The sequence below is a fragment of the Pelodiscus sinensis genome, chromosome 5 (assembly GCF_049634645.1).
Source record: "Pelodiscus sinensis isolate JC-2024 chromosome 5, ASM4963464v1, whole genome shotgun sequence".
Lineage (NCBI taxonomy): Eukaryota > Metazoa > Chordata > Testudines > Trionychidae > Pelodiscus > Pelodiscus sinensis.
The window spans coordinates 13,466,805-13,490,016 of NC_134715.1; the positions used below are offsets into that span (position 1 = coordinate 13,466,805).

The window sequence follows — 23,212 nt, forward strand, 5'->3', positions numbered from 1 at the left end:
GCTTTGTACACATATTCACTCTGCTGATACCATTATTGGACCTAACCAAGTGAATTATAAGATCAAGAACACATATTCCTGCGTGTCCAGAAATATAATTTATGCTATCATGTGCCAAAAGTGTCCGTCTGCTATGTACATTGGACAAACGTCTCAGACACTTCGCCAAAGGATCAATGCCCACAAAACAGATATCAGACAGGATCACAAAGCAAAAACAGTTTCTTGCCATTTCAACCAGAAAGGACATTGTCTCAAGGACTTAATTACCTGCATCCTGCTTCAAAAGCCTTTTAAGACTGCACTTGAAAGAGAATCCTCTGAATTGTTATTAATGCTAAAATTCGACACTTTACGCCGGGGTCTTAACAAAGACTCTAGTTATCTTACCCATTACAAAGATAGCTTCCCCAATTATCACCTCTAATATCATTAGCTCACAGACATTTACCTTCCCCCCCCCCCGCATCCCGCTTCTGTTCTGAAATTTGATTTGTCCATTTCATATGTGTTCTTTTTTTTAATTGTATCCTTTGGTATATATGGTTGTGACTATTTTCTTCCACTATTTGATCTGAGGAAGTGGGTCTGGCCCACGAAAGCTCATCACCTAATAAACCATCTTGTTAGTCTTTAAAGTGCTACATAGTCCTGTATTTTGTTTCTACAATCACAGATTATTCATCATGTGTTACAGATCCATTTCCAAATGATTCCTGAATGATACCTTAATGTGAAGGGTCTAATGGCAGTCACGTCATAGCTTCATTTATGCTTGCAATTCCTTCTCCTGTTTTGAGTATTAGGCTATTTCTCAAGTAGGCTGTGAATGGCAAATTGTGATGGAGTGCAATGCACAGTAGGGAACAAACTTTTGTCATGTAGGCACTTATCTTTTGTCATGTAGGCACTAATGGTAGACTACTTTGTGGATCAAAGCCCATACTCACGTGAATTTACACCATCTCTAATGCAGGGGACTGCTATTCAGGATTTCAACTACAGAACAACAGCTTGGATGCTATGAATCTGAATACTAAACATTTGTCATAGTGAGTGTGCGGGGTGTTTAAAGATCAGTGCCTTTACCATGGTAACAGTATTTTTAAAATGACCTTTGTTCTTTAAAGTTTATTAGTGCTGTATCCAAAGAAAATGTGTAACTGACACCAGTGACTAGGTAAAATAGTAAATTGTTTTAAAAACTGTGCCTGCTGAAACCAGTGTTCAGAGGTGTTAGTGATGCTCAATCCCCTGCATATCATCAGGGATTTACAGGTAATTCAGATAAATGGAATTCAAAGTAACAGACTGTCCAAAGCCCCATTGCAAATATTGCATTCAGAATCTACAGCACTGGTAAGACAATAATTATTGATGTTTTATAGCAGGGGTGGGGAATCTTTTTTGTGTCAGAGGCCACTGACCCACAGAAAAATCAGTCAGGGGCTACAGGGAGGCTGCAGGGGGGCTGGAATGCCAGCACGAGCTCCCAAGGGCTGGGGGAGGCCCAGAGCCCCAGGTCTCTGGGGCCAGATCCAGGTAACTCTGGGGCTGCATCTGGCCCCTGGGTCTTAGGTTCCCCACCCCAGTTGTATAGCATCTGGCTCTCTCTAGCTGATTTGTCTATTGAACAGAATTCAAAGATGCCTACCGCTATTTGTGTAATGTGGTCACAAAATACACCTCAGATTTTTCGTATCTTCCTTCTTGTCTCTTCCTCCACCTTGTAACTATAAATATAGAAGTGTTAATAAGAAGTTCCTGGTTTTCCTTTTTTATTGAGGAACATTTACAAATTTATGGGTGGAGAGGTAAGGTCACTGTAGCTTAACCTACAAAATGAGGTGGCTGCCAAAGAGCAGAATTTCTGATTCTTCCCTTAAAAGGGAGAATCACAAACACCTCAGCTTTTGTCTAAAGATCCATAAATGCTTTGGGTTTTTTTAAGAGGGAATGGAAAACACCTGATTTACTGCTGACTTAAGCTTGGAATAACACACGGATGAATCAGGCCCATAGAGGAAAAATCACATTCTATGTGAGAATTGCAGAATATTCAGACAGGAAAATTTAAAAGACACAAATCACAAGTTCTGCTGTTCCTAAGAGTTATGCTCTTCTAATCAGGAACCTATGGGTCCAATCAGAACAGTCAATATTGATAAGCAGATTACTTTCAGTAAACTTCAGTGAATGAGTTCCAGATCAAGAATAATTGGTGAAAATTGTATGGCAAATCATGAATAACAGAAAGAAGCAGAATTCATGGAATACTTGACAGGCTGAACCTCTCTTGAACTCCCTGTGCTGTTTTTTAGCTCTAATTCAGTGTTTTTCAAAGTGGTCTGTGAAGCCACTTTGAGAAACCTGCTACCTGGCTGTGCCGGTGTATTTACTAACCGGTGCTGTGGCCACGGAGCCTTGTGGCTCCCATTGGCTCCAGTTTGCCATTTTCAGCCAAGTGGAGCTGTGCGAAGTGGTGTGGGCCACATAGGTTCCCCGTTTCAGTCTCCCATCCCAAACCTGAAGTTGGTCTGATCCTCTGTGGTTTATCAGATCAGACACTGTCACAGCACAAGATGGTATAGTTACCAGAGTTCACCACAAATCACAATCTGTTCCATTTAAAGGGAAAGGAAGTATGCAAAATTAGGTGAATATTGCAGTGAAAATGTAAGCTGTACATACAATAACAAGACATGAACATTGAGTGATTTTTACTTTTCCCCATTTTGTTAGCTCCTAGGCCCCTATTAGTGCATTTCATGCTTAGTAGTTCCCCACTGCTCTTTGTGGGCTTTTTTCTAGTACTCCAGGCCTTCATTTTAGCAACTTAACATTCACACACTGTCTGTCTCCCTGGGCTGCAGACTATTATATTTGCTGCAGCATTGACAACTCTCGTTTTAGTACAGGTTGCACTTCTAAAATCCAGGATTCTCTGGTTTGGCAATATCCATGGTCTGGCATGACCGCGGATGTCGCAGGATCAGACAATCCCGGCGTGCTGCAGTGGGAGGTGGGGGTCTGGGAGCCAGCGCACAGTCCAGTTGGGCTGTGAGGGGGGAGCCAGGAACCAGTGCGCAACTCCATTTTGCTGTAAAGGAGGGAGGCAGGAGCCAGCGAGTGGCTCAGTAGGGTTGCAGGGGAGGGGTGAGCTGGTGCACTGTTCAGCTGCACTGTGTGGGTGAGGGAGGCAGGAGCCAGTGCATAGCCCAGTTGGGCTGCAAGAGGGGAAGAGGGCAGGAGTGGGTGCGTGACACAGCTGGGCTATGGAGTGGTGGGCACCAGGAGCTGGCACATGGCTCAGCTGGACTGGGTAGGTGCCGGGAGCTGGCACACAGCTCAGGTGGGCTACAGGGGGAACCAGGAAACTCATGTGGGGGGGCAGCAGATGGGGCCTGCAAGTCTGGCATGCGACCCAGCTGGGCTGCCAGGAAGCCTGGTGGGGTGGCAGAGTAGGGGTGGGGCCGGCAGCTAGGGGGCCAGAAATGACCTTCCCTGGTCCAGCAAAATCCCTCATCCAGGATCAGTCAGGTCCCGAGGGTGCCGGGCCATGGAGGTCCAATCTGTACAAACCTTGCAGTATTTGAATTTTTTTTTAATGTAAACAGGGTCTGAATCAATACTTCCATTAAAGCCAGCTGGACTGGGAAAGAAATCCTGGGTGTGGTTAAATAGATAGAGTTCACTCAGTTTGCTTAGGCCTTGTAGATATTCAACAGTTAGAATGGTGTTTTGGCCATTGTAACCAATTTGGCTATTGTGGGGTCACTAATACGGATGTTAAGGACTAGTTGACTATCCGATAAGCAAATGCTTATCAGATAGTTGAGTCAACTAGTTGATCCCCCCACACCTTACTTGCTTCTATCAGATTGAGGCAGTAAAGGTGGGGGAGGAAGAGAGTACTTCAAAGTGGCAGCATTTCAAAGGGGCAGCACTACACAGCTGATCCCAGGCTCTGATCCCAGGCTCTGTGCGGCACTGTCCCTTTGAAACACCAGCGTTTCAAAGGGGCAGCGCCACACAGAGCCTGGGATTAGCTGTGCAGCGCTGCCCCTTTGAAACACCGCTGTGGCGTTTCAAAGAGGTCAGCTGGGGACTCCCCAGATTCCCTGTGGCATTTCTGCAGAACCCGGAGTCAGCTGGGGAGTCCCCAGCTGATCATGGACTCTGTGTGGCGCTGCCGCTTTGAAATGCTGAGCAGAGCTCAGGATCAGCTGGGACTTCCCATCTGACCCTGGATTCCAGCATGGCATTTGAAAGATTGCAGAACTCTGAGTCAACTGGGGAGTCTCCAGCTGACCCCGTGCTCCATGTGGCATTTCAAAGCGGCAGCACAGCATGGAGCCCGGGGCCAGCAGGGGACTCCTGTACATTTCAAAGCTGGGATACTGCATGCAGCCCGGGGCCAGTGGGAAGTCCTACTGACTCCGGGCTCCACGCAGGTGCTTCCACTTGGGGGTTCTTGTGCATTTCAAAGGGTAAACGCCCTTGTGGAGCCCAGAGTCAGCGGGACTTCCCGCTGGCCCCGGGCTGCACACAGAGTTCCGCATTCCTCCTTTGAAATGTACAAGAACCCCACAGGAGGGCTAGCTGAGTAGTCAATGGAAATTCCTTAAACAACTCGACTAGTAAATTACTAGTTTGTTAACATTCTTAGTCACAAACTGTGTTAACACTACATGCAGGAATTGTAAGATATGACCAGCATTGCTTGTAGTTATTGGGGGAATGCAGAAAAGTCAGACTGTTTAACTCAGTTCAAAGAGAGAAACTGTCAGTGTACCGAATCTTGGATGGACAAGGCTTCCTCTGCCAGACCTCTGTGAAGTCAACTGTGAGAAGGGCAGGACTCCACATCAGTAGTCTGCATGACCTCCAGGTGTGAGCTGTCAGACTGGTTCAACCTGTTTCTCCCCTGCTGTCCTAATGACAGAACTAGAACAGAGTTTTGAGGAGTACAGGATCTTTCGAAAAAGGGTTTTATTTTCAATAGATCCCCGTCTCAATGGCGGTTTTTCTTTCGAAAAGCCCCTTTTCAAAAAAGCTGCAGTCGCCATTATGCAAATGAAGCACGGGAAATTTAAAACCTGGCTTCATTTGCAATGTCTAAGTGTCTTTTTCGAGAAAAGGGATGTAGTTTAGACACAGCCTGTGCGATAAAGATGCTTAGCACCTCTAGGAGTTGCTTGGCATTTTGCAGTATTGAGCCCTTAATTACTACAGGCAGCTTCCTTTTCTGTTGTTCTTTTTCCCTTCCCTCTTTGATGCCCCTGATTTTTTTTTTCAAATTCCAATACTATCTCATGTTCTCCAATTCTTTCCAGTTTCCCTTCCTCCCCCCTCAGATTCTCCCAGCTTTTATAATCCATTGTCACCTCCTTAGGACTGTCTTTTTCTTTTATCAATAATTTTCCGCCTTCCTTGCACCACTTTTTCACAGCATGGGAATTTGCTTCCTGGTGAGACATTGCTGAAAGACAACTACAGAAACCTACATGTACAAATATTTAAAATATAATGTGCTTAGAAAAGATGTGCTGTAGGCACTACAAGCATAGAGATAAAGGGAAGTGTCAGGGAAAATTAAAACTATTGTGACTACACAGGTATTAAACTGAACAGGTATGTTTCTTGTGAGAAGTAATGAAAAAATAAATAAGGTCAATCTCAGCAGCTGTGCTAAGGCTTCTGTGAATTCATAGCTCTATACATTGAAATGTTACTTGTGGTTTTCATTTGTTCCAACCTCTGAGGCCACAAGAAAGGTTTGGACTTCTAGGGTGGGTTGATTCTTTGGTGAGAGGAAAGTGAGTGGATGCAAACTTAGGGCAGTTTTTGCAATCTACCTTAATTTACAATAGCTACATAATTCCTGATATTGCTTGGATCAAAGATGGGTAAAACAGCAAAAGTAGTAGCCAGAGAATTAACAGCTCCAGAAAAACCAAACAACTTAATCACAACTTCTGTGAAAACCTTGAGTCTCAGTCCTCTGTCTCCAAACACTTTTAAAATTCTATTGCAAGCACATGCCTTTGGCTGTCACTCAAGTAATTCAAAACCGCCATAAACTTGGAGCAGCTGTGTCTCTGTTATTTTAGCCATGGTCATCTGAGGCACATCTGAATGGCTCTAAAGAAAGACCTTTAATTTAGACTTTTGTCTTTCTTGCAGCTGGGATAATTAATACTATAGGACTTAAGCCAATCTTAAGTATTAGAGATCAAGATGAGCTCTAATGTTGGGAACAGATTATCTGCTGAGAAGGTTATTACACCTTCTTCTGAAGTGACACTGTCACAGACAGCATCCATGACAAATGGACCTCAGGCTTGATACAGTCTGACAATTTCCATGTTCCACCATGGTTAAAATTCATAGCGTTGATGAGATCCCCTGTTGTAAATTGAACTCTCTCAACATGCTTATTTGTAGTGCAGATGACAACCTTAGTTGGCAGTATCAACACCCAGCGAACAGACACAATAATGGATACGCTGGTTTTTATTAGTATCTAAACAGTGTAGCATGTCAAGTTGTTGTGCTTAAACTAATGTAGACATCAGTGTGAAATCAGTGCTGTGGAGGTCATATAAGCATCACCTCTGCTCTGTGCTGGTACTAAGAAGGGCTCTCCAGCCTGCCACCAGAAGGGGGTGAAGGGGACAGCTGCCTCGGAGCCTGGCAATTCAGAGGGGTTCATGTCTCTACTGTGCAAAAGAATTCAATGTAGTAGGGCGACTACTGTCAACTTTGACAGTGATTCACTGTGAGTAGCTATCCCATAGTTCCTGCTGCCCCTTTGTATTCTGGATTATGCTTCCCGCACCAAATGGGACCAGAAAAGTGCAGCGGGTAGTTCTGAGTACCTGTCAGTGACCCATAACACACTCCTCTCCTCTCCTCCCTCCCTTCTTGAAAGCAGTGTCTGGCAATCTTTCCCACCCTTTTTCCCCCAGTTATCCATGCACACACCATAGCAGGGTAAGCATGGAAGCTGTTCACCAGTAACATACTACCATGGCAATCAGATTAACTATCCAGAGAGTATCCAGGACCTGCTGGAATGAGGAAGAATCATGAATATATTGTTCTGTGAAGCACTTGCGATGAGCGATTGGCAGATGCTGGCAGCATTTGATCCTATTGACACATTGGAACACCAGTTCTGGCGCTGTAAGACAAGCACAGACTGGTGGGACCACATAGTTATGCAGCTGTGGGATGATCAGCAGTCACTGCAAAACTTTTGCATGCATAAGACCACTTCCATGGAAGTTTTCAAATTGCTTTCTCCAGTCCTCCAGTGGAGAAGCGAGTGGCAATAGCCCGGTGAAAGCTAGCAATGCCAGACAGTTACCAGTCAGTTGGGAATCAGTTTGGAGTGGGTAAATCTGCAGTGGGGCTGCTGTGATCTATGTGGCCAAGGTAATCAATACACTTCTGCTATGAAGGATAGTGACTCTGGGACATAGTGGAGGGCTTTGCTGTGATGGGATTCCCTCACTGTGGTACATAAGAGTACATAAACTGCAAAGAGTACTTCTTGACAGTGTTACAGGTGCTGGAGAATCACAAGGGCTATTTCACCAACATCAGCATGGGATTGTCAGGAGAGGTGCACGATGCACGCATCTTTAGGAACTCCTGTCTCTTCAGAAAGCTGCAAGCTAGAACTTTCTTCCCAAACCAAAAAATTACCAATACCAGCATTTAAATACCAATTGTTATTCTTGGAAACCTTTGCTCCCATGGCTCATAAAGGACCATAGAAACAGTTCAGCTACAGCCTGAGCAAGTGCAAAATGGTGGTCGAATGTGCTTTTGGACATTTATTGACTAGGTTCAATCTTAGAGAAAGCAACTTTCTCGTTGTGGCAGCCTGCTGTGTGTTCCACAATATCTGTGAAAATAAGGGGGAACGTTTCATGTGAGGGTGGGGGGTTTCGAAGCAGAGCACCTAGCCACTAATTATGAGCAACCAGACGCCAGGGCAATAAGGAGAGCACATTGGGAGCACTGCAAATCAGAGAGGCTATGAAAAGCAGCTTTGTCAATGGCCAATGATATAGTCGTGGGTGTTACTCTTAACAAGGTGCCCCCTACTGTAAGTGTGCTTTCCTGTAAACCCTGTAACCCCACTCCCTATGCAACACAAGCAATAAAGATACTGTTTCTGAGAAATCATGTGTTTTTTATTATAAGGAACAAAAGAAAGCAGGGACAGAATGCAACCTTCCAAATCAGTGATATGCATCCATGGGCCACTGGCTACTAGCATACCTGCACCTCACTGTTTACCTTATATATTGTTGTTTACCTTATTTATTGTTGACACCCCTTGTTTACCTTATATATTGTTGTTACAAATATGACATCTTTAATTCCTGGAATTAAAAATTGAGTGGTTGTCTGTGCTTTTATATAATTTACTTCTAGTCTTGGTGTTTAAAAATCTCTGCAAAATCTGCAGTAACTGCATCAAATTACAGATTAGTGCAGGTGCAAGATTTCTCACAGCAATAAAGGTGCATTTTTGTTTAGAGATGACATTTGTCCTCTAGTTTTCTTTTTCAAACGTATTAGCTTTTCTTTATCAGATAGTGAATATACACTCAATGCTTTCTTTTCACACTATTGACTGATGATAAATATTCAAGCCTTTCATAATGAGAGCATGGTATCTGTGTCTGCTTAGTTCATACCATGGATTAGGAAGCATGGTCTTGCCTAATGGCCAGAGCCAGAGTTGGAGCCAGGAGATGAGTCAAGACTCAGAATTGGAGCCAGTGGTCAGGAACAAGGATGGGAGTAGGAACCAGAAATGAAGCAAGGAGCAGGCATGGAGCATGGACAAGGCAGGAACTTGGAGTAGGGGTAGGAATGTGGCAGGAACTAGAAACAGGACAGGAACAGAGCGGAAACCAGGAACAGGATTAGATGCAGATCGTAAGAGACAGCCAAAGAGCCAGATCCAATGCAGCATCAACAGGGACCCTGCACGGTTGTTCAGATACTCCACCTGGGTCAGCTCCTTGCTTAAGGAATGATTACAAACCAGTCAGGTACCTCAGACCTTTGGTGTCCTCGTAAGACTTCCTGTGGGGCTCGACCATCAACAATCAGTGAGGTGCTGCCTCATCTGTCGTCTTTGGTGGCAGTGAGGGACTGTCAGAGATCTAAGCACAGCACAGTCTTGGGTACTAGGCCTGCTGAAACAAAGAACAGGCACCCTTGGATCCTTACCTACTGTTGCAGCTTCCAATGGTCAGTTTGGCTGGGCTAGAGGGTAAAGAATTTATAAGCAATTGTCTTCTCTTGCAGGAGGAGACCGAGAGCGGATGACAGCTAATCATGAAACATACCTTCTTATGGCCAGCACACAGAATGACATGGAGGACTGGGTGAAATCAATTCGCAGAGTTATATGGGCACCTTTTGGAGGAGGTGAGTCCGGGAGAGAAAATTTAAAAGTTTCGGGAAAAAAATACATATGGCTTCTTTTGTTGTAGAGTTAGGTCCCAGTGAAGAAGCAATGACGGTGGGTGAGTCAGATGCTTCAAAATAGTTGGGCCAACCACTTTCCTTTTGTGTTTTCCATCATGATAGAGGTCTCAGGAAAAATTGATTTGTTGAAGTCAGTCCTTCATGGGCAGTTTGTTACCTAGGGAGTAGGACAGACTGAAATAACTCCTCAGGGTCACATGCAGCGGTCCTTCTAAGCTGCGGGGCAGGGGAACTTCACAGGTGATTAATCAGCCCTGCCCTTCAGAGGCTCAGGGCTGGGAGCACAGAGGGACTGACTGGGCGGGGCTGATTAATCACCTGTGAAGCTGTGCTGCCCTGCAGTTTAGAGGAACACTGGTCACTTGTGTTCATACTATAAATAAATTTTTTGATACTATCCTATCCTCCACATTTCAGAGAGATTTCAACACATTTTAGAGATATTAACCAAATATGTTTAATAATCTCTCTCTGAAGTAGGGAAGTATTGTCACCCCTTTTTTTATTGCTGGAAAGAACTGAGGCACAGAATACTGAATAGTCTTACCCATGATAACAGAGGATGAATATAGAACCCAGTTTGCTAGATCCTCAGTTCTGCCTCTTAACCAGGCAGCAATGTTGTTAAGCCAAGAGGGCTCCTGAGAAAAAGTGGCCACACATTTTATAAGACTTTTTTTATGTAAGGGAGAGGGTTAAAAAAAAAACATATTGGAAAATACAGTTTATTCATCACCACCCAACACAATCATCGATACACTTTCTCAGCAGCAGGCCAACTGTTTCTAGTCATTGGTGATTGAGGAAGCTGTTTCACGTGAGGTAAGATAGAGGAAATCTTGGGGCAGCTTGGTTTCCAATTCCATTAGAGTTTGTACCTGTCACAAAAACTTGGCATTGGTGGTCTCACAATGCCTGAAAGTTGCAGCTGACTGATAATGTTGTATAAAATGTAGTGCACACTGCTAGAAGTCCTATGGCATTATAGGTACAAGTTCCTCCTTCCGGTGAGAAATCCTAAAAAGGGCAAATGCTCCTACTCAGTCTGTCCAGTACATCTGCTGTCTTTGAAAGGCCTTCTGCAGAAGGGGCCTCACCTTTGGCCCAGGCCATACTTTTCTTATTGGGCAAAAACTTTGACTCCTTTCTGGTGGACTGCCCTGTTATTGTCAACAGGAGATTTGTAGGGCAGTGTTGCAAACATGCTGGCAATTATGCTTGAGGATTCCTAGAGAAAATGCCCGCCTAAGGGTTGGTACAAGTTGTTCCTCCAGCTATAAGAAATTTGGGACCTGCAAAATAAGCAGGGAAGGGCGCATACACTAGCTGTGATTCCATTCACAGGAAGTTTTCTAACGTTTTTCTAAAGTGAAAATGTACTTATCAGTACTACAATCTACACACAACAGCTTTCAGTTGTTTTAGAAGGGCCTAATATATTGAACTATGATAAGTTAATTTTATATTCCAACCCAAGCTCATTGTAAGCTACCATGGCAATAACACATTTGAGTACATGTGACATTTTAAGAAGAGGGGAGCTATGAATTTCCCCCCTACATTATCTCAACAACCAGAGTAACTGAGCATCTCACATATATTAATGAATTTTGTAGGAGAAAGAAAGAGCCTGAAATGGTCCTGGTCTAAGGCCTGAGACTTAAACCAAAGTAAGAAAGAGTTAAACTATGAGTGACAGACAGGCCTTGTTATCCCCCAGTTTATCCCCACAACTCCCTTATAAGGTGGGGAAATATCTCCATTGTACAGAGGAGGGACTGAAGCCAAATGAAATTCATTGATTTATCCAGGTTTATACATGAGATGCGTGACAGAGCTAGAAATAGAATGTTAATGTCCTGCATCCAAGTCTGGCACCTTAAGCACAAGATCCTCCTTCCATTTAGGATATAAGATGCACTTTGGTGAGACTAGATTTGCATATGGAAACCACTGCATTCATTCCAGAAGCTGGCATGGTTTTGTGATAAATGTAATAAGGTTTAGTGCCACCTATTGGTATAAATGCAGAGTTGAACATGAGGCTTGTTTGTTTTGCATAATACCAGTTAAGGCTTGGGCATGGTAGAAGGCTATGATTGTTGAATTACTGTTTGTTTGAATTCATTATTAATTCAATTATTTTAATTCAACCTAAGCTTTTTGTAAATGTTATTTTCATGTTGGGCTTCTTGAGCGAATATGTTAACATTAAAATGAGCCTCATTGTAGTGGGCAAATCTCTGGGAGACGTGAGGAAAGTGATTGTGAGTAGTCCTGGCCGGAAAACAACAATTCTATTTCCTGGAAACTTTTGAAGCTTTTAAAATTGTCTCCGTTAAACTTCAGTCCCCAAAACCAAGGTCTGTTCCCTCACAACCAACATGCTGGCTATTCTGTAAGGACACACTCTGACTAGTATTTTCATTCTGAGACACCTTCCTGAGAGAATTGTGTTTGCGACCCAAAGACCCATAGACATGGGCAGTGTCAGGCAGTGCTGTAGTGCCTAGGGACCTCTGAGAATTGTGCCTATTTATTGTATTGATTCTCATTTGAACTATGACTTTTGGAATTCCAAAAAACCCAATCAGTTCTCTGTTTTGTGACAATATGTAGCTGAACGCTTCTATTTCCCCCCTTTTTTCTACAGTAAAACCTGTGTTATCCGGCACGCCCAGGGATTAGGGCATGCCGGTAACCTAAAAATTCTGGTTATCTGAGGGGGAAGGGCCAGAGTCGTGCAGGACCTACAGGAAGGGGGGGGCATGGGAGCTGTGTGGGTGCTGGGATGTGGCCTGCTAGGGGGGGCCATGAGCTGTGGGGGGGGGGGGCAGGATGCAGCCTGGTGAGGGGGAATGGAAGCTGGGAGGCAGAGATGTCGGAGGCAGCCTGCCGGGAGGGGTGGGAGCCATGGGGAGATGGCCTGCCAGGGGTGCCAGGAGCCATGGGGGGAGCCCAGACACTTGCTCCTTGCTTTCAGCTGCCGTTCGCCCTTCCCCTAGGTACATGCTGCACACTCATCTGAGGAGCATCCCAGCACTTAAAGGGCCAGTTTCCTTCTCCCTCCACTCCTCCCCCTACCCCCTCACCCCTGGCTTTTTTTGCTGGTTTCTATAGTTTTCTGGGTGCTTAAGTTCTGGATAGTTCAGGTTTTATTGTATATAAACTATGCCAACCTGAAACAGATTAACCAACCTAAAATGGATTAACTATGCTGAAAAAGAGTCCTTATTGTTAACATGATCATCATTATTAATGGACTTGTTATCTAATTCCATAGGTAAGCCTAACACTTCACAGAGAAAATAAATGTAAGTAACCAAATTCTCAGCTGGTTAAATCAACATTGACTTAAGTGACTGACGTTTAGGGAGACTCTGGCTCAAAGTCTGAGCCCTTGGAGTTTATAACTATGTTATTTAGTTAGATTTAAGCAACATCTTTTAAAAATCCTACCCAAAAGCAGCAGGTCTTCTAAAAGTTGGTTATACTTATCACATCTCATCAATCAACCAGTAACAAAAAAGTAATCATTTACAGGAAACAAATTAACTCAGCCAACCAATTAATCAAAAGCAAAACAGCCATTTTACTCCTGCTGCCTAAAGTTTAAGCTACAGTGTGAATCATGGGAATCCTGCCTTTCCAAATTGTGTTAGTGTGATGCAAAACATATTGGTTTTATATAGAATCCTCACAATGTTCTTAGTTTTACATGTATTCCACAGCTGTCTGCATATGTGAGCATGAGTCCTGTTAAACCACTAATATTTAGGGACTGACTGGTTATTGAAATGGTATCCCAGCCGTGGAACAAGCAGATCCACAAATAAAAACCAGATCATTAAATAGTAATTTGTTAACTGGTACTAGGAAGGGGGGCTGGCAAAGTGCTCTGTACAAGATTGTTTTTTAACCAAAAGAGCAGGAAGAATACTGAGAACATTATTTAAAATAAACAAATTCTAAAAAACAGCTACTTCTAATGCTTGTTTGCACGTGACATTCCTTTCTTGATTAGATTAAAAAGGCAATTTTTGTAAAGAAAGATAAAATCTGATCTCTGCAGAGCTTAAAAACAGAAGGAAAGTGAAGGAAAGGGGTGAAAGGGAAGCAGAAAGAACACTTTTAATGTAGAGTGTGTTTGTGTGGGGAGGGGGGAAGGCAGAGAAAGGGCTGGAGCCTTTTGAAAGCCAGAAGAGCTAAGGCTTACTGCCTGTTAAGCTGGCACACGTGACAGTGGCTTGAAGTCAACTCAAAGTCAAAAAAAAAAAAAAATCAAGGTTGCAGCAGTTCCCTCCTTTACATTGTTTTGCCTGCACCTGCTGCATGTGACTGGCTGGAGCAGAAGGCAGCGGCAGCAACAGCAGCTCATTTGTAACACCTCCAGTGAGAATAGTAGTGAAGGGAGGAAATGAGCAGAGCGTCTCCTCTGTGGAAGCTTTTATTCTTCAGCAGAGCCCGAGGATTTTTCGGCCAATGCCGCTGCATCTGATGCCTCTCTCCTGCAAGAGCTTCTGGTTAGTTGGAAGGTAACAAAACATCTAAGAAGCCCACAAGAACATTAGAAGGAAAGACGGTTACGGGGGAAGGCACTTTGAAAAGAATCCATTATGGACAGAGAATCTATCAGGCAAAGGTGCCATTATTTTTGTTCCCTGTTTGTGGAGATAAAAGGAGCGGGCAAGGAGCATCTTGGAGAATTTTTCAGGGGCCTTTCTGTCTTTGTTTTCTTTTGCCCCCTTGTGCGTCATGATGTGCTGACCTTTTCCAGGGGAATTTGAACCCTTGCAACTCTACCCTCTGGTCCAGCTGACAGGAAGAGCTCCCCCACCCAGCAGATACCCTCTCTTCCACAGACACTTCCATTTGAATAGAAGGTGCATCTTTTGTCTGAAATTGTTTTGTTGTGACATTGCATTGTAGCCAGTTGTCTGACCATAGGAAATAAAAGAAAAAAGAGAAGGAAATTCTTTCTAAAGCAGAATCGAAGCAGGGAAGGTAACAAAAAGAAAACAAAAATATGGAGACTTAGAAGATCCAACTTAATAAGAAAATACACCATTAAGAAACCCTGATCAATCAATCAACATGAACAGTCAGAGTCTTTCATATGGATGCATCTTCTAAAGGAGAGCTTTGACTTGCTACTGGGTCTCTGGCCTTTATGATGCCTGAAGATAGAAATGGTGGGGTCCGCACCTCAGGGGCCATAGCATCCTCTCCTTTCATTCCTAAAACTACCTATAGGAGAATTAAGCGGTGTTTTAGTTTTCGCAAAGGTATGTACAGCTCGTCTCTGTGTTGTGCTTTGCCATTAGAGCCTTTTATTCTGAGGGTCGAGGGGGCCATGTATTCAACACCAATGAGAAGTGCAAAACAAAGGGCTTGAAACAATAAGGATGCTGACATTCCACAAATGATTTATTAATTTCCTTGTTCATTTGTAGTTCTAAATGCAGCATTGTCCTTTATGTATAACAGACCATTGAAGAGTCTGATGGAGTGAGGCAGAAAGAATTAATTTTGTGGTGCATCTCAACTCTCAACTAATAATAACAGAGTTGGGGGAGTTGAACCTGAGACACCCAGGATTAGTCACTAGATTTGCAAAATTGGAAGAATAGGTCTGGTAAACACTTTTTCCTGTGTCAAAGGAGGGAATGAGAAAATTTACTTATTCACTGTAGGTATCCAAATACATGGATCCAATGATGTCAGATTTCCACACATGCATTATGCTGTTGCATGTCATTGCCCTGCTTTGTTTCATCCTATTCCGCTGCAGCTTGTACTCTCATTTTCCACCTGCTGCAAATAAATTATTAAAGCCGTTTTAATTCTACTCTGCATGTAATCCTACTGATTAAAGCATGGCAATCATGGAGGTAAGTCAGGCTTTCAAAATGTATTTGCAGATGAAGAGGGAAAAATTTCTGAGTAGAAGCTGATACAGAATAGGAATCATAGCACCAAAAAAAAATTAACTCTTTGATGAGTGAAAAGAAATTTTGTCTTAGGGACTCTGAAAAGCAGCATACTGCCATTATTATGCTGGTTTTATGAATCAGTCTGAGTAGGTGCCTGGAAATAAAGAATCAAACTCTCATCCCCAATTCTGCTATAAGTTAAGAGGTGAATATGGTTGAAATCCTCTCTTCACCCAACTTGCAGCAACATGCAGCAACTCTCCCCAGTTGGATGAAGTTGAGGCTGCAAGTTGCTACATGCAACTTGATTTGGCCCTTGTTTCCTCGTAGTTTGTAGGTCCCATGACTCGGCTCCCATCTGTTTCCTTCCTAGCCTACTACTAAATTCCCACACAACATGGCCTGCAACATGTGCCAATCATTCCCAGCATGGGTACGCTGCTGCTCTGTGTGGCAGTAACTTGGTGACTCCATTGTTCTTGGGGTTGTGCCCACCCAGGCAGAGGTGAACAGGATAAACCCCTAAAGGAGGAAACAGCACTAGATATGGTACTTCCAATCCATTGAAGGTGAGAAAGGATATACGTGTCTTTGTACATGCATATTTTGTGCTGGTTGCTGTAAGCTAGTTCTTCTTTGCTGTCTGTCCCCTCATAACTATTCAAGGAATGTTCAGAATTTGAGAAAAGGATTAACAGATTACATTGCAGACAGTTGACTTTTTTTTTTACTTATTGCTACCACAGGCTTCTCGTTGAGAGAGACACTTTCAGCTGTTTCCGTTTTTCTATATTTTTTGAAACAACAACTCTTCTGTTCTGTTCTGAAAACTTGAGTTTATGGACAGGGGATTGAAAAATGTAGCTGGAGTGCTTGTTGCTCATTTGTACTTGTGCCAGTTGAACTGTGTTTTACATACACAAGGTAATTTCCAAAATAAATCATTGTGGAAGTCTATGAGTCAGATTTGCGGAACACTGTATATTTCATTTACAAATTTGGGAGCCATCAAAAAGATATAAATAAAGACATTACCTGGCTAGCACACTACCTTCCACATCCTAATGACTTAACCAACTAAACATGATTAAGAACAATTTGCACCTTTTCTATCAGCTTAATGTAACTTGAACACTCTAATTCAGTTTTTCCCCTTCCTTCCCCCCCCCCCCATACCCTATTTATTTTTGGATCTGGACTTCTAATGCTCCATTCACTTGGAGAATATTGAGGATAACTTCCTAGGACAAGTGCTGAAGGAACCAACCAGGGGCCATGTGCAGCTTGACCTGCTGCTCACAAACAGGGAGGAATTAGTAGGGTAAGTAGATGTGGGTGGCAACTTGGGAAGCAGTGATCATGACATGGTAGATTTCAGGATCCTGACCAAAGGAAGAAAGGAGAGTAGCAAAATACACACCCTGGACTTCAGAAAAGCAGACTTTGACTTCCTCAGAGAACTGATGGGCAGGATCCCCTGGGATGCTAACATGAAGGGGAAAGGAGTCCAGGAGAGCTGGCAGTATTTTAAAGAAGCCTTATTGAAGGCATAGAAAGAAACAATCACGATGCACAGTAAGAAAAGCAAATATGGTAGGCAACCAGGTTGGCTTATTGGGGAAATCTTTGGTGAGCTTAAATACAAAAAGGAAGCTTACGAGAAGTGGAAACTTGGACAGATGACTAGGGAAGTGTATAAATATATTGCTCGAGAATGCAGGGGAGTAATCATCAAGGCAAAAGAACAATTGGAATGGCAGCTAGCAAGGGATGTGAAGGGTAACAAGAACGTTTTCTACAGGCAAGTTAGAAATAAGAGAGGGTGTGGTGCCCTACTAGATGAGGGAGGTAACCTAGTAACATATGATGGGGGAAAAGCTGAAGTACTCAATGCTTTCTTTGCCTCTGTCTTCACAGACAAGGTCAGCTCCCAGAATACTGCACTAGTCAACGAAGTGTGGGAAGGCAGTGGGCAGCCCTTGATGGAGAAAGAACAGGTTAAGAACTATTTAGAAAAGCTAGATATACACAAATCTGGATTTAATGCATCCGAGCGTACTGAGGGAGTTGGCAAATGTCACTGAAGAGCCTTTGGCCATTACCTTTGAAAGCTAGCTAGACTGTCGGGCCCAACGAGTAGTGGTTTCTAGTGGAGTGCCCCAAGGATCGGTTCTAGAGCCGGTTTTGTTCAACATCTTTATTAATAACCTAGATGAGGGGATGGATTGCACCCTCAGCAAGTTTGTGGATGGCACTAAGGTAGGAGAAGAGATAGATACATTGGAGGGTAGGGTTAGGGTCCAGAGTGACCTGAACAGATTAGAGGATTGGGCCAAAAGAAATCTGATGAGGTTCAACAAGGACAAGTGTAGAGTCCCGCACTTGGGATGGAAGAATCCAAAGAATTATTACAGGCTGGGGACCACAAGGCTAAGTAGCAGTTCAGCAGAAACGGACCTGGGGATTACAGTGGATGAGAATCATAGAATACTAGGACTGGAAGGGACCTCGAGAGATCATCGAGTCCAGTCCCCTGCCCTCATGGCAGGACCAAATACTGACCATCCCTGATAGACATTTATCTAACCTACTCTTAAATATCTCCACAGATGGAGATTCCACAACCTCCCTGGGCAATTTATTCCAGTGTTTGACTACCCTGACAGTTAGGAACTTTTTCCTAATGTCCAACCTAAACCTCCCTTGCTGCAGTTTAAGCCCATTGCTTCTTGTTCTATCCCCAGAGGCCAAGATGAACAAGTTTTCTCCCTCCTCCTTATGACATCCTTTTAGATATCTGAAAACTGCTATCATGTTCCCCCTCAATCTTCTCTTTTCTAAACTAAACAAACCCAATTCCTTCAGCTTTCCCTCATAGGTCATGTTCTCTAGACCTTTAATCATTCTCGTTGCTCTTCTCTGGACCCTCTCCAATTTCTCCACATCTTTCTTGAAATGCGGTGCCCAGAACTGAACACAATACTCCAATTGAGGCCTAACCAGCGCAGAGTAGAGTGGAAGAATGACTTCTCGTGTCTTGCTCACAACACACCTGTTAATGCATCCCAGAATCATGTTTGCTTTCTTTGCAATGGCATCACACTGCTGACTCTCATTCAACTTGTGGTCCACTATAACCCCTAGATCCCTTTCTGCCATACTCCTTCCCAGACAGTCGCTTCCCATTCCGTATGTATGAAACTGATTGTTCCTTCCTAAGTGAGGGTATGTCTACACTACCCTCCTAGTTCGAACTAGGAGGGTAATGTAGGCATACTGCACTTGCAAATGAAGCCCGGGATTTGAATTTCCCGGGCTTCATTTGCATAAGCGGGGAGCCGCCATTTTTAAAACCCCGCTGGTTCGAACCCCGTGCAGCGCGGCTACACGGGGCACGAACTAGGTAGTTCGAACTAGGCATTTCACGAGGAGTAACGGTAGTTCGAACTAGGAAGCCTAGTTCGAACTACCTAGTTCGTGCCCCGTGTAGCCGCGCTGCACGGGGTTCGAACCAGCGGGGTTTTAAAATGGCGGCTCCCCGCTTATGCAAGTGAAGCCCGGGAAATTCAAATGCTGGGCTTCATTTGCAAGTGCGGTATGCCTACATTACCCCGCTAGTTCGAACTAGCGGGGTAGTGTAGACATACCCTGGAGCACTTTGCATTTGTCTTTATTAAACTTCATCCTATTTACCTCAGACCATTTCTCCAATTTGTCCAGGTCATTTTGAATTATGACTCTATCCTGCAGATTAGTTGCAACCCCTCCCAGCTTGGTATCATCTGCAAACTTAATAAGCGTACTTTCTATACCAATATCTAAATCGTTGATGAAGATTGAACAGAGCCAGTCCCAAAACAGATCCCTGCGGAACCCCACTTGTTATTCCTTTCCAGCAGTATTGTGAACCATTAATAACTACTCTCTGAGTACAGTTATCTAGCCAGTTATGCACCCACTTTATAGGAGCCCAATCTAAGTTGTTCTTACCTAATTTATTGATAAGAATATCATGTGAGACCGTATCAAACGCCTTACTAAAGTCTAGGTATATCACATCCACCGCTTCTCCCTTATCCACAAGACTTGTTATCCTATCAAAGAAAGCTATCCGAGTGGTTTGACACGATTTGTTCTTTACAAATCCATGCTGGCTGTTCCCTATCACCTTGCCACTTTCCAAGTGTTTACAGATGATTTCTTTAATTACTTGCTCCATTATCTTCCCTGGCACAGAAGTTAAACTAACTGGTCTGTAGTTTCCTGGGTTGTTCTTGTTTCCTTTTTTATAGATGGGCACTATATTTGCCCTTTTCCAGTCCTCTGGAATCTCTCCTGTCTCCCATGATTTTCCAAAGATGATAGCTAGAGGCTCAGATACCTCCTCTATCAGCTCCTTGAGTATAATAGGATGCATTTCATCAGGCTCTGGTGACTTGCAGGCATCTAACTTTTCTAGGTGATTTTTGACTTGTTCTTTTTCTATTTTACCATCTAAAACTACCCCCTTCCCACTAGCATTCACTATGTCAGGCATTCCTACGGACTACTCGGTGAAGAACGATACAAAGAAGTCATTGAGCATCTCTGCCATTTCCAAGTTTCCTGTTACTGTTTCTCCCTCCTCACTGACCAGTGGGCCTACCCTCTCCTTGGTCTTCCTCTTGCTTCTAATGTATTTATAAAAAGTCTTCTTGTTTCCCTTTGTTCCCGTAGCTAGTTTGAGCTCATTTTGTGCCTTTGCCTTTCTAATCTTGCCCCTGCATTCCTGTGTTGTTTGCCTATATTCATTCTTTGTAATTTGTCCTTCTTTCCATTTTTTATATGACTCCTTTTTTTATTTTTAGATCATGCAAGATCTCGTGGTTAAGCCAAGATGGTCTTTTGCCATATTTTCTATCTTTCCGACGCAGTGGGATATCTTGCTTTTGGGCCCTTAACAATGTCCCTTTGAAAAACTGCCAACTCTCCTCAGTTGTTTTTCCCCTCAATCTTGATTCCCATGGGACTTTACCTATCAACTCTCTGAGCTTACCAAAATCCGCCTTCCCTAAAGTTTTTACTATATATATTGTTAGGACCTTATTCAAATCCATCCATTGAAGTCAATGGAAACAAACATATTAATGTCACTGGGATTTAGATCAGGCCTTCACTGTAATTGTATATGCAAATAACTAGTTACATTGGTCTAGTTGATAGGTTGTTAGTTCAGAAATATGCTTCAATTGGATATGCAAACCTTGTACCTGTGCATTAAATTATGCCCAAAAAGGGTTCTGAAATTCTGGCCCATAGATTTAAATATTGCAGAAAATAACTTAAGAACAGCCAAACTGGATCAGACCACAGTTGATAAACATGATATTAGCTTTATCAGCTGTGGCCAATGCCAAGTGTTTCAGGGGGAATAACAGAACAGGTAATCACTGTTAATCCATCTCTTGTCATTGCATTGTTGGCCAACTTGGCTAATAGACTTTCTTGGACCTATCCTCCATGCACTTACCTATTAGAATGTAATGGGCTAACCTGTTAACCGGTTACCCAGTAAGCATTGCTTACTGGCACGCGTACCAGGGTAACTGGTTAACTGGCTTGTGGCCTGGCCGGAGAAGTCTCCCACCCGGGGTGCAACGTGGCAGGCCAGTTAACTAGTTAAACATATAGTTTAACATATTAAACACAATTTTATGTCCACATTACTTAGTTCATTTTTGAGCCACATTATAGTTTTGGCCTTCACACCTAGGGATGTAGAATCCCATTTAATCAGATAACTGGTTAAATGTGATGTTTGCCAATTAGCCACTTAAACGGGGGGTGAGCAGGCTGAAACGCTCCTGCACTTCCGCCCTGCCGCTGCCACAGGTGGGAGCCGCTCCAGCGAGTCTAGAGTGCCCTGCCCATGACGCACTGCTCTGGCCAGGCTGGGCCCCCTACAAGCGGGCAGTCTGGCAGGAGCATCATTGCCTGCGGTGTGCCTGGTCAAGCCTGCCATGGATAAGCAGTTCAATGGCTTTGAGAACTTGTCTCTTTTCTGTGCAGATGTAAGCAGACCTAGAATGCGAACATTAATCAGAGGAACATTAGAGGAGTGAGAAAATAGTGCAGTTAATGATAGAGAGCTTATTCATATTAATTGTGTTTTCAGTGGGCATGAATTGTCATCCACATTTTACTCTGATTAATTTAACTTTGGAAGTGTTGACTCTTCTGTTTAATGCCATGAAATATTAAGAGCTATTGGTGCAGGTGGAACTCTGAGAGTCTGCTCATAGAATAGCTTTTTCAGGGTAGGCCTTGGTTAGAGACAGCTAAAACAGTGCAGAAAACTTTACAAGGCTGATATGGAAAAATAGATTAGTTAATTTTAGGCAAAGCAAAACATTTCCCAGTTTTATCTCAGTTTTACTAATAGTGAGTTCTTATTTTCAACAATAGGCAGTGTAGCAGTTCAGGACAGCAATGTAGTAAATTCAGGATTCACTGATATAAACTGATAAACATTCAGCTGCATGCATTTTCATATGCTCCTTCAGAATATCATGCCAGCACTGCACAGGTAGCTGACATAATAGACTTCACAAGAGCCCCCAAAGACCACAGACTCAGATAAAATATGAAGGCACCCGAGTAGTCGGTAGCCTGCCAGCCTCTGAGCCCCTGTGCATTTGTACCCATGACAATGGGCAGGCTCAGTCAGTAATATGCAATTCACTATGGTCCCCTAGGCCAGCCCAAAAGTTAAGTTGGTGTACCCCAACGTTTATAGACAGAAATAAACAGTGTATCATCTTACACATTAATGACACATTTGGTACCTCCCCTTGTACTTTCCTTCAAAGCATTCCTATTTACCACCCATTGTTATGCTTTCACTCCTGTTGTTTCAAACTACTTTACCATGTACTAAGTTGGGGTGTCCTTATACTGTCCGGATGGAATGTATTTACATATTCCATGTGCTTTTAGCAGTGCTAGCAGTTCTAGTGCTGAGAGACACTGACTTGCAAGCAAATAGCTGCTTTTGACAAGACTTGTCTGTTACTCATAGTATAACTCTTGCTTATTTTGGTTCAGGCACCAGGCCTATGCTTTGTTCTCCTACAGCCTGCTTCTAAAAGGGGGAGTAATTGCTGTTTAAGAATAGGGCTTTGTTGTAACACTTTCCTTGTTTAGTCCAGGTTGGAAACTGTGCTTCTTGTGAAATTTCCATTTCCTTGCCAGTCTCATCCCATCCCTCATGTACCATGGACATACTGAATTAACAAAGATTCAGATTTGTTTAAAGGTTTTGGATCAATATTTTGTCTGGCCAGACCAAATTAACCCCAGTGTTAACTGCAGAGTCTGCCTTAGCTTGTGAAAATTATTTGTTCATTATCCAGTTTGCATGCAGCTATCTGAAGCTGTTGGGTACAATTCCATGATCAGAATGGGATTGAATCCTTCACTCTCCTGTGGGCTTTGAGATGACAGTTCAACAGCTCTCAGCCTGAAGCAGGGAGGGAGTGGAGGAATTCCATTATACTGCCAGGTAGAAATCCTTAGCTCAGTCAGCTCAAAAAACTACAAGTATATTTAATCCTCTCCATATTAGGGATGTAAAAAAGTAGTTGATTAGTCAGAGGCAGCTAGGGACAGGAGAAGCAGGAGCCAGTGCCAGAGCTGGCTTAAAAGCCGCTTCCCCTAGCACTGTCTCCACAGTGTGGGGAGGCTGTGGGGTTGCCAGATGGTTTGACCAAAAATACCAACCC

At 43.4% G+C, this 23,212-nt stretch overlaps 1 protein-coding gene across 10 annotated transcripts in view; it reads left to right on the forward strand.

Moving 5' to 3' along the window:
* Positions 1-23,212, forward strand: part of ARHGAP24 (Rho GTPase activating protein 24) — a 339,006-nt gene that overhangs the window by 261,624 nt on the left and 54,170 nt on the right. For 8 of the 10 annotated variants that reach the window (XM_075929535.1, XM_075929532.1, XM_075929531.1 and 5 more), the window contains one exon: positions 9,337-9,459. The exons of 1 other annotated variant lie outside the window; for it this stretch is intronic. In XM_075929535.1, the coding sequence (XP_075785650.1) occupies positions 9,337-9,459 (123 nt within the window). Of the gene's footprint in view, positions 1-9,336; positions 9,460-12,660; positions 14,805-23,212 lie in introns of those variants that run through there. One more of the 10 variants, XM_006115348.4, reaches the window with a different exon arrangement.